Raw genomic sequence first — 18,571 nt, 5'->3', positions numbered from 1 at the left:
TAAATAATTTTTATTTATTTTGTGATCTTTTGTGTTAAGGTCAAATTCTTCAAAAAATTACTGTATTTGTGATTTTTCTTGTATACATTTATTAAGTTGCTGTTCTTTGCCTTTAATTTTGTCTCTGTAAGCTGTGCAACCTTAACCTCCATGCTAATCAATTAGGTTTCAAGAACAGATATCTGATTAATTAGATTTTGATTTTTAATTTTAATCTCATTATTTCCTTGCAGTAAAATTTTTCTGGCTTCTGCTACTAGTGTAAAGGATGTTTGTAAGTTTTGGTTTTCTAGCTTCTGAAGGTCAAACGGTTTTGTTTTTCTTTTTACAAGCTTTAAATCCGTAAGAGAGTTTTGGATTTTCACGAAAATTTAGTTCATAAACACTACTTTCAGAACCTTGAACATTACTGTGAAAGATGTTGAACTACCTATTATAATGGTTTTACTTTCTTCTTGGTCTGACACACATTGTTATTTGTTCACACTGCTGTAATACATCGCCATTTCTTAAGTTTTCTGGGCTGCCGATCAAAATCCTTTTTCTAGAATATTTTGGCATCCTGCATAGTACCATTGCTTAAAAGGTCCTGTACATTTTGTACTAGAATACTTAACTCCTATAGTACATGAGCCACATGGATATTTTGTGGACATTGAATGTTATTTGTATTATTATTATTTTTGTAATAAATTGTATTAATGTAAGTATTATGGAATGTACTGGAGATAATAAGAAATACTACACTGGATTGGTGGTTCCAGTTATCACTTTTTAATTATTAGGATAAATGAAGATTGTATAGCTCGATTAAAAGGAAATCAATTGCCATGTCAGAACATCAGCAGTTTAGATAATTGTTTGTATTGCAGCTAAAATCTGAGTCTGTTAATGTAAATGTATAAATATTGTCAGCTATGGAATGTGCTGTTTTTACTGTCATGTGAAATAGTTGTCAACAATTGTAACTTGTTTATGTTCTCCCTAATGCCATGTTTTTAGTTTCAGTAATAAAAAGTTAAATTTAGAAATTAATTCTTTTCTTATATTGCAATAGTTGCAGTTGTATTGGTCATATGATGAGTAATTTGGAGGTATATGTTGGTTTAACCCAGTAAAAACTTCACAAATAGGGGGAGATCTTTTCTAGTTACTCTTCATTGTCTGTGTCCGTCGTCTTGGATATAATCACATATAATCCATTCAGTATCATAGTGAAAATTATAAATATATTATATATATATATAATATATTTATAATTTTATATATATTATATATATATATATTATATATATATATATATATATATATATATATATATATATATATATATATATATATATATATATATATTATATATATATATATATTATTTTTAGAGGACGAATAATAAAAGAAAACAATAAATACCAAAATTATGTTACTATGCATATGTAAGTAAAATACATGTGATTATTATGTACTGACGTACAATGCCCTACATCTTCAACGCCTTATTTTAATTGTGTTTAGCTATTCCACGACTGTTAACAAGACCTCTATATCTCTAAATGGTTTCCTTTTAAAATGTCTTTAACACGAGGGGTTGCGATTGCAGACCTAACTTTTGAATATTTTTTATCCCTGAATTTCTCATTTATTGGACATTCAAAGATGAAATACTTTTGTCTTGTATTCATAAAACATTTTAAACTTTTTGTGTGTAAAATAACGTTTTATTATATACAATGTTTCGTTGGTTGAAATACTTATTTAATTCCGCCATTCTTCCGCAGCCTAGATCGGTTCTAAATAGACCGTCACTGGATTGAAACCAAAGAATCCTTAGAAAGTCTTTCCGTATTTCCAGATATCTACATTTACCAATTTGTAAATACTTCTTCCTAAAGAGTGGAATATAATTGGGTTTTGGAGGTTTTATGTAATTGTCATATCTTTGGTGAGGTAAATTAGCAGTTGTCTCGGCTTTTTGTAACGGCCTAATTACCAACCATTGACAATTTGTCCATCGCTTCATTGTGCTGATTTGATACAATTGTACAGTTGATTTTTGGTAATCCGTAAGGGATTAGTGGCAACTAATAATAATAATAAGGCAGCAAATAATAAGGTTAGTGATTGTAAATTATTGAACGATATATCGAATACACTATCAATCGTGTCAATGAAATCCATTGTATAAAAACGTCGACTTCAATCTGGTTAACTCTCACTTTATCGCTTAAGAAAATACATCTCATTTCTCAATTTTTAGAGTATTGGATTACTGGTGTTTTCAGATGCAGAAAAAAACACTCATCTTCTTGTCACACCTTATAAGTAGCAAAAGTCGGTAAGCGATTATATGAAACCTCTGAAATCGACTACTCAACATGATACAGTTGCTTTTTGGTGATACCTCTTTTACACACACACACACACACACACATATATATATATATTTATTATATGTATACACACTATATATATAAATTGCCTACTGAACGACTAACTACAGAATGTGATTCCGTTCTGCTGTGTTTAATACATGGTCCGTCATTATATTTGTTTAAAGATACGCAAGTCATAAACAATAATTAATCGGTTTTCTGTTTCGTAGGTGCTATTATAAAATTAAATAATATGTAATTTCGTGCTAGTTTTAATATTTGGTCAATCTAGGCTTACTGCCTAGGTAATATAAAACTGGTTTACCGCAAAATGTGAAATTTATTCCCGCTCTTTCCTGATATACGGGATATCACTAGAGTGTTTAAGATTATTTAATTTATCTGGCCAAAGAGAACTACCCAGACGCATCAGTAAAATTCATCAGTGATAGTTCTAGGCATAGACATTCACGTGATAATCCAGAGAGTTTATCTGCAATGTTCGATGATGAAGAAGTGAATTTGGATGTTAAAGGGTCTGCGTTTAATATTTTTAATGAAATTTTGACCAACGCTTTTAATGAAAACATTAGTTTAGGCACAATCTCAGTGACAAATAATTATGATTATTGTAGTCCTACAACTCACCCAATTTACTTGTAGTTTTTGCAATAACCAATGAGTCTTATCAACCGCCAGTAATGTTGTGTTCGACCGATTGCAATAAGGCGATTTCTCGTAAATATGAGTGAGTGGTCAGACCTCCTATGTAATGTTTCCCAACAATTTGTTCTTAAATTTGCATTATTACTATAAAAACATATTCAATGACAAAAAGCCCAAAGTAGGGTAATTTATTATAGTATAGAATTTTAGGCATATTTTTTTCTCCTAAAAATAAGATTTTTGACACACAATGTATCACTTTTTAAGCGAAGATTTGGTTACTGGGATCACAATTCACACCATACCTGGTTAACTTAGGCTACATACCAACGATGACTGTGCTAAAGGGTGTCTCTTCTTTTTAGGCCTTGGTCGCTAGTTAGGTACTAAAACGCAAGGAGCGCTAGTTGAGGTGCCCCGTTTGACTGAGGGATATTGCAGTTTTAATATCAAAATATTAGCTGTCAAAATAAATGTTGGTAAATATTAAGATCAGCGACTACCGCTCCGATCGCCGTAAGGTTTTTCGTACTAACACAGGTTAACGTAATTTCACCGAAAAAAATAGTCCCGATTATCGCTAACATATAAAAACCAGTTTTACGGCAGTACAATGTTGGCAATACAAAACGCATAAATAACAAGATTTTCGACTATCAAACTAAAAACAATGGCCGACCATGGACGTTTTGATGAATTGACAGTAGCCACGTGACAAACAGGAAGGTTTCCGATTGGCCGGACGGGTCACGTGACCTATAGGACGGCTTCGATTGACCGCCAGACGTACACAAACAAACCCACATGGACAAGGAATAATTAGTGAAGTTATTGACATGGCTTGCGATGGTTCTTGTACACGCTAAAAAGACCCTAGCTTGCCTATTCAAAATTCAGATCACGCGATGCTTGCCCGCTGCGCAGCGCTTCGCGCTGCTTGCTCTTTTAGAAAAAAAAATTAACTCGAGCTTGCAAAGTCCAAGCCCAGATCACGCATGACTGCTTACACACACAACACTCAGACAGAACTAACGCAGATTTCATTACAGGCAAAAGATAAGCGGCGCGCGTTTATTACTGATAAGATAAGACGAGTTTATACTAGAATAGTAGCCTACATGGACTACTACCCTACGAACTAATAACACCAAAAAAACGAATAAATGCATTGTCAGTCAGGTTTTTTAAATTTTTTTTTCCAAGTTTTTTTTTGGGGGGTGAGTAAACGGCTACGGCGATAATCGGGACTACTTTTTTCGGTGAAATTACGTGCCCTACGAACTAATAACACAAAAAAAAAACGAATAAATGCACTGTCAGTCAGGTTTTTTTAATTTTATTTTTTCCAAAATTTTTTTTTTTGGGGGGGGGGGAGTAAACGGCTACGGCGATAATCGGGACTATTTTTTTCGGTGAAATTACGTTAACCTGTGTTAGAATGCAAAAAATTACGGCGATCGGAGCGGTAGTCGCTGAGCTTAAGATTTACCTAAATGTTGAATTGTTATTTATTTATTTGCGTTTTTACAGATCTTGATGTTTAGTTATTGATAGCTTGATATATTCACATTACCATATTTATTCATGTTTAATTTAATTAACTGTCTTTATAATATAGATACTTAGTTTTTCTAGTTCTCTTTAACTTGTATATTTTATGACAACTAATGTTATACGTTTATGATTTACTGCAATATATAATTCAATTGAAAATGTTGAGCGAAGTGTTTACAAACCAATCATCAGATTTACTACTAGAGCAGCCCATACGAAAATAGGCAATGGTGACTGGTGCATCTGAATCCCTCCTCTACACTCTGTGTCCATCAATGTTGCCAGTTTGACGCAGTTTTGTGTACGGAAAATTACGGACCCGTCTGAAAATCTAATGCAATAAACAAACATCAACTGTTACTGCAATAAAACAGACTTACATTACTTTCTTTCATCTGGTTTGCAGACAAGTATAAAAGTAATAAATCCATACGATGAATAAGACGATATAAAAACGATCAACAAGAAGGACGCAAGAAAATGACGTTAGAAAACATGAATGTTGTCATTGATAGGTTTCATCAGTGCCTCCTACATTATTTCGAGTTGTTAGGAGCGTTTGACGGACCCCAGATAAAAAGAAATATTTGATCATGACACTTTTTTCATGGAATCCACCCTTAGAGTCTTTCACTAACATTAGTCAAAGATTTGATATATTTTCGTATTAACAATAATAATTATTGTTAAATAAATATATTATTGATATATGGTTTGTATATATAATAAATTATTTATACGTGCAAACCATAAATCATACTTTTTAGAATTTGGTTGTATTGAATAAAACATAACTCCTTTACATTTCAGCAATAAATGTAAATGCAGACAGTGCACCTCGGGGCTTCATGAAGTTATCAATGCTTTCTTCTCTTAAGTAAACCGTAAAAAAGTAGTATTGATCCAAAGAATTATTCTTTTCTCCCTCTACAGACAGCCCCAGAACAGCCAGAATAATGTTATTGTTAACCTATATGTTTTTCCTGATTGATACTGTTGATAGTGTAAAGAGAAGAGAAATACTTGAAATGGCGAACATGAGGGATCTACTATCAATATTACATTGAATGGAATCAAGTGATAAAAACACTTATCTAGCCTAGCAAAAGTTTCCATGTTAAATGATTCTTCGTGCAAAATGTATTTGTAAATTTTATATTCTTTTTAGCCTGGAGGCAAATGACCTGATATAAAGAGTACAATGTTCATTCATATTTAACTGGTGTATTGAATGTGAGTGAAACAGTAGTAAAACATACAAGTGGTGTAACTATTACTTATTTAAATTATCTTAAAAACCCAGGCCAAAGGTAAGGACTTGTTGAAATTACCATGTATACAAGCAAACTTAGCAAATTTATTTCCTTCACTACTCTAGTAAATATGATAAGCTTGGCCATAGTGGTTAAATATGAGTTTCACTTATTAAACTGTTGGTAGGCTACAAACTGTCCTACTGTCTTTCTGAACCAAACAATATAGGCCTAACATTCTCAGGATTATAATGACATAACGAAATCGTAGAAAAATAAAATTGAAACTACTTTTCTCATGCGGAGTAATATTTTATTGTTCTAAATGTCTGAGGGTACACATGTGATCATAACAACCTCGTATTGGTTCCCGGGAAGACTTTAATAAGCGGCCTACACTCGTTATTCGATTGCTGTTATCGAACAATTCGATATATTCAACTTCGATGTTTGTTAAAATCGTACACAATAAGAGGTAATAAATTACCGTAACAAGAAGAATCTTGTACATTACAATTTTAAATAGGCTACACAAATTTTACAATAACATTACAAAGCCAACTATGGCCTAGACTTAGATATCAAAGAAACCTTACAATATATTTTATAACTTGCCCAGCTTGACATCAATAAGTAACAGCTTTTGTGAAATGGAGGAAAAAATTCTCCCCATGTGTTACCAGGAGCTAAACCCACATGTTGAAGCTACTTAAACAAATCTCGTCACTTGTGAGAAATATCTTTCATATTTTTCTCATATTCATCGCCATTTTCATAGTCTCAAAATATTAGTTACTTCTTGATGTTTATTGTTCCCAAATTATTGTAACTAATAAGTTGAAATCATATGATATATTTAATTTAATTAATTGTCTTTATAAAGATAACATACTCAGTTTGTTAACTCAGTTGTTATAAATTGCAATATAAAAATATAATTCGGATAAAAACAATATTGAACCATTAGATAATAGCAATCGAATAACGACTTTAGGCTGCTTATTAAAGTCTACCCTTGGTTCCTGCTGATGTCAACTGTTGCACCATCTTCGGATATGTAAAATAGTAATACTGAAGACTGGGATTTGAACAAAAACAAACAAATATGTTGTTCTTTTAGATCTGAGTTAACCAAGTTCATACTGAGCTGAAGCTGTAATATAATAAGTTGCCAAGAACACAATCGCATTATGATTATTGAATCATCAATGTCATTGATATTTTTGACCATCTAAAAATACTAAAACCAAAATGTTGGACCAAATTACATAGGTATTTTAAATAACAATGTAGTTCTACTGGTTTAAAATCTTAAAAAATAAATATATTACAGTAACTATAAATAAAACTATATATTACAAAGAAAATAATAAAATTTACCTACCTTTACTTACCTTTTTTCCATGTTAAGTGTTAGAGAAGGCTTCTTAGCCCTAACTTCGCCTGGTAAAATAAGACATCTTTACTTTACTTTACCTTTCACTATTTTCAAGGATAAACAGGTCTGACTCCTGGTCAAATAAAAACACGTGCAACGTCCTTATTCTTGCCGCTATTAGTCAATAACCAAATACACATGATTTCACTTTGAATTCAAGTAATAATGTCTAACTGAATTACCTTTTAGGACCTAATAATCATTATATAATATTAAAAAATTAAAGTACAATGGGGTAGACCTACATTCCAGAAAAATGTAACGATATTTATGAGTTGCCCAGATAGCAGTGAGCAACTGCTTTTGTGAAATGGATGAAAGGATTCTTCCTATGTTTTACCATGAGCCAAACCCACATTCTGAAGTCACTTATAATAAATATCATATCTTTGAAGAAACACCATTTTCAGATTCTCAAATAATTTATTTACTTCTTGCTGTTTATTTTTTACATTAAGAATTACTGTAACTAATAGTTGAGATCAAATATTAAGTTAAATAAATCGTAATTTCCAATTATTCATTCGTATAAAAACAATCAAACCATTCAATATCAACTGAATAACAAGTGTAAGCTGTTTATTAAAAGTCTTATCACCAATTATAGTTATTTACAATTTATTAATTAATTAACTTATTGTTAGGTCTTTTTAATGTGTTAAATAAAAATATTGTTCCAAACTTGTGTGACTAATGGCCACAAGTACTTGCTGTGTGGATGTACATGTGTTTTTTGTTTCATAACCTGTCAGAAATGTTTATCATTCAAAATAGTAACAAGTAACTAAATTTTAAACTGTTGTTTGTTACATTTTATAAATACACTAAGCCAAGATTTTTCTATTTATCATAAACTATTACTTGTATATATATATATATTAGATATAACAGTAGAACTATACTGCAATTTGAAATACCTACAAAGTAGTTACATGTTAAAACTTTAGTTTTTTTAGTTGATTCAGTCATGGAGGTAATTTGGTAGCCTACTCTTTGGATGCAACTGTTTTGAAGAGTTTTTATTACCAATTACCTAAAAAAACTATATTAAATTATTAGAAAACACATACTTTATTTGAATTATTGTAAAATTACATGTTATAATGATGATCGGTTTTTGTTTTCTGCCTCCAAAAGGAAGCAACGTTAGTAGAAAGGAGGCTATTCTGTCCCTATGTACTACTTGTTATGATGCGATACAAATAGGTTTAGATTATGTTATCATTAATAGTACCAAAGTTAAAGATAACTTTTATTTGTACTTAAAGCAAAACCTTTAAGAGTGCTCACTTGATCTATGTTTGAATGTGGATACTATTTGAAGGAATGTTTTTCTGTCTGTCAGAAGTGCGGAGTGGTGCCATCGAAGCCTGCATGATTGGCGACTTCGGTCATTAATTTCATTTATACCATTTGTTTAAAGTTGATGTACTTCTCATTAGCGTATTCCAACTACAACAGCTTTTTTGTAATTATAAAGGAAATGGGCATCTGTATATCTTTTTTACTTGAAAGGATAATAGCATTTTAGTCATTTACCATCATTAAATATGTTAAAAAATTTTCGAGAATTGAAATATTCCCTTTTCTTCAGGCAAAAAAACTTAATAGCTAAACAAGCACTTAAAATCTAAAGTGTGGCAATAAACTGCCACAAAAAAAGTGTGTATAATACATGACTAGTGCATCGACAGCTTGAAGTATAGACTGGAAAGAATTAACCCAAGTGATGTTACTGCACTGAAGTCAAGAGCACAAACAATACATTTTTTACGCACTAGCTAAATTAGAACACTGACATTAAAATCAATACCATTCCTCATATCGCAGTGCCTTGTCTGAAACAATGAAAACAGGAAGGTAATATAATTCAGTACGCGAGGGATAAAAGCAGCCACCTCCTACCTTATGTTATGGTCATAGTCCTGAATGTCATGGCGTTTGTATGAATTTTATGAGTAAGGGTTTGTCTTTAAAATCTTTTAGGGCCATTCCACGCCAAATCATCCAGCCAAAAGTAGAATTGACACCCAAGGTTCTCTGATTTCAATAAAAGTTTACATAATAATATATACATATAAATAAGAAGAAATCCAAAATTGTAGCTTATTCTAACAAAGGGTTTCAGAGATACGGCCATTTGAAGTTTTATGCTAATTCAGTTTCCAAGGCCCATTTTGCCGCCAAGTGAGCGTACACGTATTCTCGTCTTTCCATGTAGAATGGACAATTATGAAGCTAGAGGCTTCAAATTTTACTCATATGTTCAAAACTTAATGCAGAATCATATAATACTATTAAAATGGGATTTATTATCTTCTATCACCATAAAAATAATTCATAGGTTTCCTAGTTAATTATTTTTTCATTATTGTTAGCTAAAGTGACCCAAGCTCAACCAAAGATTGATATGTGGTTAGTCTGCTAATTTTATGTATGAAGCTTCAATAAATTCGTGTTTGAAAAAATTCTTCTTGCAGTGACAGTATGTAGCCTTCGTCCCATTTCATGTAATGATTTTCAGACGAGCAATGCCGAGCAACTTTTAAACTTTTCCACTAAACCTTTTTTGTATTTTGTTTTGTTATTTAACTGTAACATCTATTCATTTTTGCATGGCCTATGTATATAAAAGAACAAAGCAACAAACCCTGTTTAGGCAGGGTATGATATGCAGATCTGGTTTCACTTAGCCTATTATATAACATATAGAATTATTTACAGTATTTTATTCACTTAAAATTATTTGTTGTTTTTTTTATCAAAAGGAAAATGCTTATCAATTAATTAGAAAAAATAGAAAAAAGTGTGGATAAAGAAACCAGTAGTTGAACAGGCTGGGAGGAATACTTCCAGCCATAAGTGCAGGCTGTGGCAGCAACAAACAAAAAAACATCCTTTGAGTTTGTACCCATCAGTTCCTATCAATAAAATATCAACATTAAATGGGTCTGAATGTAAATGTTTGAATTCTCTAGACTGATGAATTATTTCTGATACAACTTAAATTTTAAATAATTTGTTATGTGCAATATAAAGTTGTAAGCACCTAAAATTTTGTTGTGGAGATGAAAATATGCTAGTCTACTCTAAGAAATAGTTTTAATAAGTTGTTTTAAATTGTTTATTTCAAATATCGTATAACAGACTCAATTGATATTTTTCAATCCATAACAATCTAATTATTATAGTATTCAATAATGTATACGTATGAGGTTAAAGTAATAGTTACTTTACTTATGTTACATAAAATGACTCATAACCATTTTTTATTATTTCTTATAATAGTATACTCTTATTTCCTTTATGCTTTTAAAATTAAACTCAAAAACTACATATTGCACAACTGTTAATAGGGTAAGGTCACCAGTATTAGGCACACCACCAATAATTAGCACTATATACTTTATTTCCACATTATAAGCCTTTCACTTATTTGAGATACATTTTGTTGCTATTAGCCCTAACATTGAGGAAGCTCTCTCAATTTATTCATGATTTGTTGTTACCTCTAGAGTTTTGATCTGTTACTCTGATAGGTACTATCTCGAGGGACGTTTTATATCTCTTGTGCGTACTTAATCCAAGTTAAAGGTCGAAGGAATTATTATCGAACCTTTTGAACTACTAATTCTTTTTTTCTGCTTTACTGCTGTACCAAATTTATGTTACGCTTTATATGTAATAATATTGCACAACATTTTTATGTAACAATTTCGTTTTAATTTAAAATAAAAATCAAAGGAATAGATTAAAATAATTTGTATTGAAATGTTATTAATGTTAGTAATGCTTTGTATATAATTAGGAATGATTCAGTAGCTTTATAACAAGGAATTGGATAGGATGATATAACCTTCTTTCTCTTGCTACCCAGAAAGATAGATGTTGCCTTCATTGTATGGTGGGAAGGCGACTAAAGATGACCACTAGGGATGTATAGGAATGACCATTATGCAATGATGTCCAAGGAGCCAGGAAAGAAAATTCGACATAGCTGTGATTGCCTTTTAGGAGAAAAATTTAAAATCTTTAGGAGTTATGATAGGTAATTAATTTAGTTTCAATGGGCTATTGTAAAGTTTAGGATGGGTATTCCTCTAAAAATATGTGTTTTAGTAATAATTTTTAATTTAGGGTGTTACATCTTGTCATTGAGATACCTGGTTATTGTTGTTTAATTACTAATTAATTATTATATTCTATTCATAATATAACAAATTTCTGCGACTTTCTTGTACTCTAAATTATTCATAATTGTTCACAGAGTTCAAACACATGAATTTTAGTTACTTGTTATTATTACTTATCCAACATTGGTTGATAATATTGATAGTTTTGCCTAAAACGTATTGATTATTAATATTGAAGTAAAGACTGGATCTGCCAATCCTAGATTACATGGCCGTTATTGGCAGAAAAGCTTCAAAATTCATTACCTCTAGAATGGCAGTAGAGTAGCAAACTTTAGCCTGATCAACCAGCTGTACAACAGCTTTAGTTCAGAATCATCTGTCAGAAAGATGGCATTGAGTAGTACAAACCTCATGTTTCTTGTCCTTTAAATTATAAAGAGTATTAGGAAAAAAGTGAGAAGTTTTCGTAAACACTCTATGTTAGTACGTAAGCTTAACACAGAGCATATTACACAATGTTTGATGACCTTTGTGCTGATACAAGTAAATTTTTTACTACTTCTGGAAAACCTTCATTTGATGACTTTCTTTCCTACATAAAAGATTATAATTATATTTGCAGGATGTCCATTTTAACTATGCCACCATTAGGTTTTCAAAAACGCGTAAATGTACATTTCTGTATATACAATATGGCAGTAGTTTAAATGTACAAATTTGAGCTTGTTAAAAATAGTTTTGTTGTCACTCTCTTTATAGTAGAGTGACTAATGATAAGAAACAATATAAGCCTGCATTTTCAATAGATTGAACCATTTGAGATTTGAGTAGATTGTGTTCTCGTAATATAGATGTTTAATTGGATGTTATTACTCAACCTGTACCCTCATTTCAGATTTTTTTCTGACTTCTTGTAGCTCACCCCCTGATATAATGAAAAATAAAATATTTTCATGAAAAAGTAGATATTTTGTATAGTATTGATGTCTATAGTTTTAATAATTTATCTGCAATGGTTGAAAAATGGAAAGTGTCCCCATACAAAGTGATTTGTTTTTCTGCTTTGTTGTGGTCGTTATTCTTGGAGCAGTATTCAATTTTATACTCATGTTGTTAATTTACCAGTAAGGTTGTATTAATGAACCTGAACCTAATACTAATAAATAGTCCACTTAACAACAAGATAGGAGTACGCCACACCATGTGTCACGTAACAAGTTGCTTACAAGGTTTCAAATCTATAGTCCTGTGTGTAATATAGTCGTGCACAATGATATATACACAGACAGTTATACAGAAAAGAAATTTTTACATCCTCCTGGCATTCAAAAGAGAAATCGTGCCAACTTACTCAGTGATAGTCTTCAATGATGCTGAGCCAAATTCCATGGTTGGAGATGGAAAACTTTAAATCTACATATGAAATCTTTCTTAAAAAACCCTCGTACTTAGTTCACTACATTCATATTAATTATTAAACGTAGCAGTTATTAATATTGCAGTTTTTTACACAACATTATATATAATAATGAACTATATTACTGATTATATAAATGATTTCAATTCATTTCTTTGTCAGACTAAGAACATTGACGATGATTAAGAAGGAGTCATAGTAAAATTAATTTCTGAATTCAAAGGAGTTTTTGCTAACGAAAGTACACTTGATCTTAGATATGTTTTTTTAAAGATTGCTCTTGTTATTCAAAGCTTAGACAAACAATTCATTAAGAATTCTATTTTCTGGAAACGAACTAACTAGAACTTAAACTTCTTAAAACTAGATAGAAACTCATAAAACTATGAACATGGAGTTACGATTGTGCATACATAATCTAGTAAAGCAAGTTGAATCTTTGAATTCAGTCTCTGCAGGCTGAACATTAAAACATTTCATCATCTTTCGTGAAGAATACGTCAGAAATGAATGTGATTTGTTGCTGCTGGGTCCCTCAGTGACGCAAACTATCAAACTGTCCCTCATTGATGAACTATTAAAATCCTTGGTGACCTTCCTGTAACGAACAGACTTTTTATATTTGTATGTGTAAATAATATTGACAAAAGGCTTAAAGATGATAGCGGTAGCCATTGGCGTCTTTTGTTCATTGACTCTAAAGTCAATCGGCCTACCATTTTTACTCACTTAAGGGAACCAAAAAGAGACATGCTCATTTGATCTGTTACAATCAGAGCCTTGGAGATTGTAAATAGAATGTATAGTGCATACCTGTATCTCAGTTGTGAGTTGCGCTCTGTGGTCTCCTGGGATATTTTTGTTCCTGGCACTGGTGCAGCAACATGTTGGGGACTTTAATGTCAACAAATGTTCTCAGGAAATGTAGGATAAATTTATACTATTAGAAACAGGACTAGACTCAAAACTGTTGACATGATTTAGGCTGTTTATTCTACTATTATGTAGGGAAAGAACAGTTTTTCACTGTCACGAGTAAAACCTTGGTTTCTTTATATAGCAGTTTTATTCTTGACAAGATTAGAAAGCACATTGTTTTAACAACTTGAAACTATAATATACATTGAAGGAGGAGGAGCTCTTCTTATTGGAAATGTATTTTCTATTATTTTATAAAAGAAAATTCACAATTCTCCAATAATTTTTATATTTTAACACATAAAATATACATGTTTTACAACCTTCCAGTCACACACAAAAATTACATGGTAAAAGGCAGAGAGGACATTCAATCCACAGTCTGTCACAGAAGCAAAAGAATTTGTATGCAGTTGTCACCAAACCAAAAATCAACAAACAAACCATAGTGAAATATAGGTGTCTCAGTTTTTCTAATGTTACTTCAAGCATAAAGCAGTGTTAAATATAGGTTAGGAGTGAAACATTTTCAAATACTTCTGGAATTTCGTATAAATTTTATACGTATGAATGTCATATGTTCATGATACAAATGATTTCGTTATCCACTTACTTCCTTTCTACATCTTATTAAGTTGTGGGAATAAACCCTACTTCATAATTGGTCACACGTGAATGTGAAATCTTCTAACTTGTTTTTCCTAGCTTTACCAAGTAGGACAAGAGACAAATTGCATGTGAAGTAAAAACATGCCCATGTGCTGATTGTTCCTGCTCAATTTCATTCCCCATCAAGTTCTCTGAAGATCCACTTTGTTCTGTATAAAAGAGATTAAAATTACATAACAATTTTTTATCTGTAATCTCAAAGTGCATACATAGTGTTTGTATATTAATGTCTAAAAAAAACGTTACCAGCAAGAAATAGAAATTTGACAATACGTCACCCTGTTTAGTTGGGTGATTAACAAATGCATGTCATTCGTATGTAAGTTAGTTTTAAATGAGAATTCTTGTGGAATGTTTTAACATTAACATTTTGGCTCCCAAGCGGCACAGTGTTGAAATGTGGTTACACTGAAATGTCTGAATGTGAAAGCTCTGGGAGTGAACGTGTTAATATAGGTGTAATCATTATTACGATTAACATATTTGATTATGTTACAACCGGTTACAATGACATTCAATCTAGTTGAAAAAGAAAACCACACATATGTATACTCAGTATATATTGAACTTTATTATGAGATAAGTTAAGTTAAGTAACTGATGACCGTTTTGATTTTTGATTGACCGAACTTAATTTTACTATTTATGTATTATAACTTACTATACTTAGTACTTTTATAATGTGTTTTGATTTCAGATTGAGCTACATTCTGTAATCACAACTCAATGGTAGAAGATATATCACGCTTTCTATATTATAATACTGCAAGGATGAAGATACTAGAAATAAAGGCATCAAAAGAGGTGTATATATCTAATTTCAATAAAATAAAAATGTGCGGTCATTGTCAAAAACTTTAACGAAATTATAAGAATATTGAACATTATGTACTTGGAAATGTTCACACAGAACAAATTAAGTTTTTAATCTTCAGTATAAGAAAGAAAACACATTTTATCAAATAATTACCTTGTTATATTTATAGCAAAAAATACAGATATTTGATTAAACCTATTTTTAGAATGGAGGATGTTGAGAAACAGTGTACTTCGTCGTCCTCATCTAGTGGCAAAACTAAATCCAACAAAAATTCAGCAACCAATCTCATTAAAAAACCTTTTAAATGCACTCTTTGTACTTATACCTGCAAATTTAATAAAAATTTAAAGAAACATTTAAAAACTCATACAGTTGAAAAAGTGTTCAAGTGTAGCATGTGTGCATATACATGCAAAGATAAGAATACACTAAAGGAACATTTATTGACTCATAAAGGTATGAAACGGTTCCAATGTTCCCAATGTACTTATACTTGTGCGTTAAGTGGCAGTTTAAAGAGACATATGTTTACACACACTGGTGAGAAACCTCTAAAGTGTAATTTATGCACTTATGCTTGCATACAACGTGGTACTTTAAAGAAACATTTATTGACTCACACAGGTGAGAAACCCTTTAAATGCTCATTATGCACATATGCTTGTACATTAAAGGGAAGTTTAAAGAGACATCTTTCAATCCATGCGGGTGAAAAGCGGTTCAAGTGCTCAGTATGTGATTATGCTTGCACACAAAGTGGGAGTTTAAAGAAACATTTATTGACACACACAGGTGAAAAGCCATTCAAGTGTTCCCTATGTGCTTATGCTTGTACAGGAAGTTCAGATTTAAAGAGACATGAATTAACGCATTCAGATGAAAAACCATACAAATGTTCGGTATGTTCTTATGCTTGCAGACAACACAATCATTTGAAGACTCATTTATTAACGCACACTGGTGAGAAGCCATTTAAATGTTCCCTTTGTGGATATGCTTGCACGGCAAGTTCTGATTTTAAGAGACATTTATTAATTCATACAGATGAAAAACCATACAAATGTTCCCTCTGTCCTTACGCCTTTAAACGAAGTGACCATTTGAAAACACATCTTTTAATTCACACAAATGAAATACTTGTTCTAGGACATGAAGAGCAGAGTTAAGAACAAAACAATGATGAAGTACTCTACGTGATGTTAATGTGCAATGCATACATGATTGCAAGGCCAACATATAACTTGGTTATTTTTGTTCGAACTATAAATGGTAGCTTAAAAAAGCTAATTTAAATTAGTTGTACATAAAAATGTAAATAAGTATATTTTGTACATATACAATATCCAAACAATGTCTATGGGTGTAACTATATTTGTTTGAATGTAAAGAGTATAACCATCAGATATGATAGTTAGAGTTCTTATGAATCAATTTCTGAATTGCTCAAGCAAACCAGGAATTCAACACATATATTTTAAATGAATTTACAAGTTGAAACTATATGGATACAGGTATGTGAAGCAATTACTTTTTTGTGGCAATGAATATTTTACTTTCATACGATAAAAATTATTGTATAATTATTTATAGGATTTTCAATTCATGTTATTAATTAAAATATTATTACACATGTATATATAATTATGCATATTATGTATGTATCTTTATATACACTGTATTTTTCTGTTTTAAACAATTCCATCAGTATTAATAATAACAAGAACATTATTTTGTAACCTTAATGTGGTACAATAAAATTTAAACATTTTCAGACTGGTTTCTATTCTCTTTTTAGATGTGTTATTCTTAATACAAGTTAAGCATACATAAAAATTAACAATAAAAAAAATGGTTAACAATCAAGCCAAGAAATCATGTCACAGTAGGTGATTTGTGTTTCAACCTTCAACCTTAAGGAAATATAAAAAAACAACAATTGTACAACAGAGAAAACAGTTTGGCAATATAATTATATAAACTATTCATGGTTGTCTTATATTTTCATTTAATTCATCAATAATCAACTTTGATTCTCTGATTACTCTACAGCTCCTGGGTTGATACTTCAGAATAAAAGATTTTGTCTTTCCTGCGTTACAGTGTTTAAAAGAAGTTACTAAAGTTTTATTGCTGGGGATAAAATAAATAACTGGTTTATTAATAGTCTATAATTAAACCATGTAGATAACAAATATTTGACAAGTACTGGATCCATTTTTGTAATTAGCAAATTATATAAAAAGAAAATGAATATGAATAAATAAAAAACTAGACTAGCATAATTGTAATTCTGAATGAATGAACTAACCATTATGCTGACCATTTAGGTGTTGTTCAACATAGAAAGATAAATGTTGCGAAGTAGCCTATAATGTTTAATATTTATTCTGCATGTAATTTAATGTGATTTACATTATGTCATGTTACATAAGTATGCAATTTTTAAGTAAAACAATATTTAAAAATGTTATTAGCAACCATTTTAGTTTATACTTTTGCATAGTAAGCACTTAATATTTTATTATTTGAAAAACCTTCAAAAAATGACAACAAAAAGTGAAAATTATGTAATACATTTTGTAAATGGCTTAAACTCAGGTAAAAGTAGTCAAAAGTATTTATTTTCAAAAACTAACCTAGATGTAATATCTAGTTATACAATATGGACCCATGAGCCCTAAAAGGTACTCTTTAGAATATATACCCTTACTTTACAAACAACCTGAATTACTTTTATTATTATTCATAGCATAAGTTAAAATAAGTTATTATTTTAAAGTTTTTATATTATTGTCTCATATATTAAGGAATTTCCAGAACATTATATGGCATTGCTACTTCACTACCACTAGCTGAAGAATATTGTTCCTTTAGATTTTTCCGTTATAGGCCTATCTTCACTTTTATTTGATACTATTGCTATACTAGTCAGTTAATAACCTATAGCAGCTCAGATAATAAAGTGAGAAATGAACACTGTGTGAGCACTCAATGTATCCCTGTGTCCATACGGTCCTGGCTAGTTGATTGTAGGTCCACGCCTAGTTTTGACGAGGGTAACTGACGGCACTTTTCTGCAGGGTAGGACAGTTAGTCCACACGTGGACTAACTGTCCTACTTTTCAAAACTTACCTGGCCGTGCATTTGGTTTTCTACCTGCACTCATTCTTTATTCTGATCAGTGATGTTTCCTACATTTGCACAGTGTACTGCTATGGCAGTAAATATTAAAAACAGTTCACTCAAACCAAAACTCAAGATATCACTTATGAAGTGGATTACTAATTTGGATTATATATTTTTTAGTTTAACACAACACTATTAGTATCT

General features: G+C 30.9%; 1 protein-coding gene across 1 annotated transcript; it reads left to right on the top strand.

Annotated features, from left to right (window-relative positions):
• The first annotated feature begins 5,495 nt into the window (after positions 1-5,495).
• Positions 5,496-18,214, top strand: LOC124353926 (zinc finger protein 431-like). The gene is made up of 2 exons (XM_046803988.1): positions 5,496-5,899; positions 15,118-18,214. Exon 2 carries the CDS (start codon positions 15,444-15,446, stop codon positions 16,404-16,406), a length of 963 nt encoding a protein of 320 aa, XP_046659944.1. The 5' UTR covers positions 5,496-5,899; positions 15,118-15,443; the 3' UTR covers positions 16,407-18,214.
• Positions 18,215-18,571: the final 357 nt, after the last annotated feature.

The sequence above is a fragment of the Homalodisca vitripennis genome, chromosome 2, assembly GCF_021130785.1.
Source record: "Homalodisca vitripennis isolate AUS2020 chromosome 2, UT_GWSS_2.1, whole genome shotgun sequence".
Classification (NCBI taxonomy): Eukaryota; Metazoa; Arthropoda; class Insecta; order Hemiptera; family Cicadellidae; genus Homalodisca; species Homalodisca vitripennis.
This window is presented reverse-complemented; position numbering and strand designations above follow the sequence as displayed.

Coding starts and splice junctions, on each gene's coding strand:
- LOC124353926 (XM_046803988.1), top strand. CDS start 15,444: ATGGAGGATGTTGAGAAACAGTGTACTTCGTCGTCCTCATCTAGTGGC.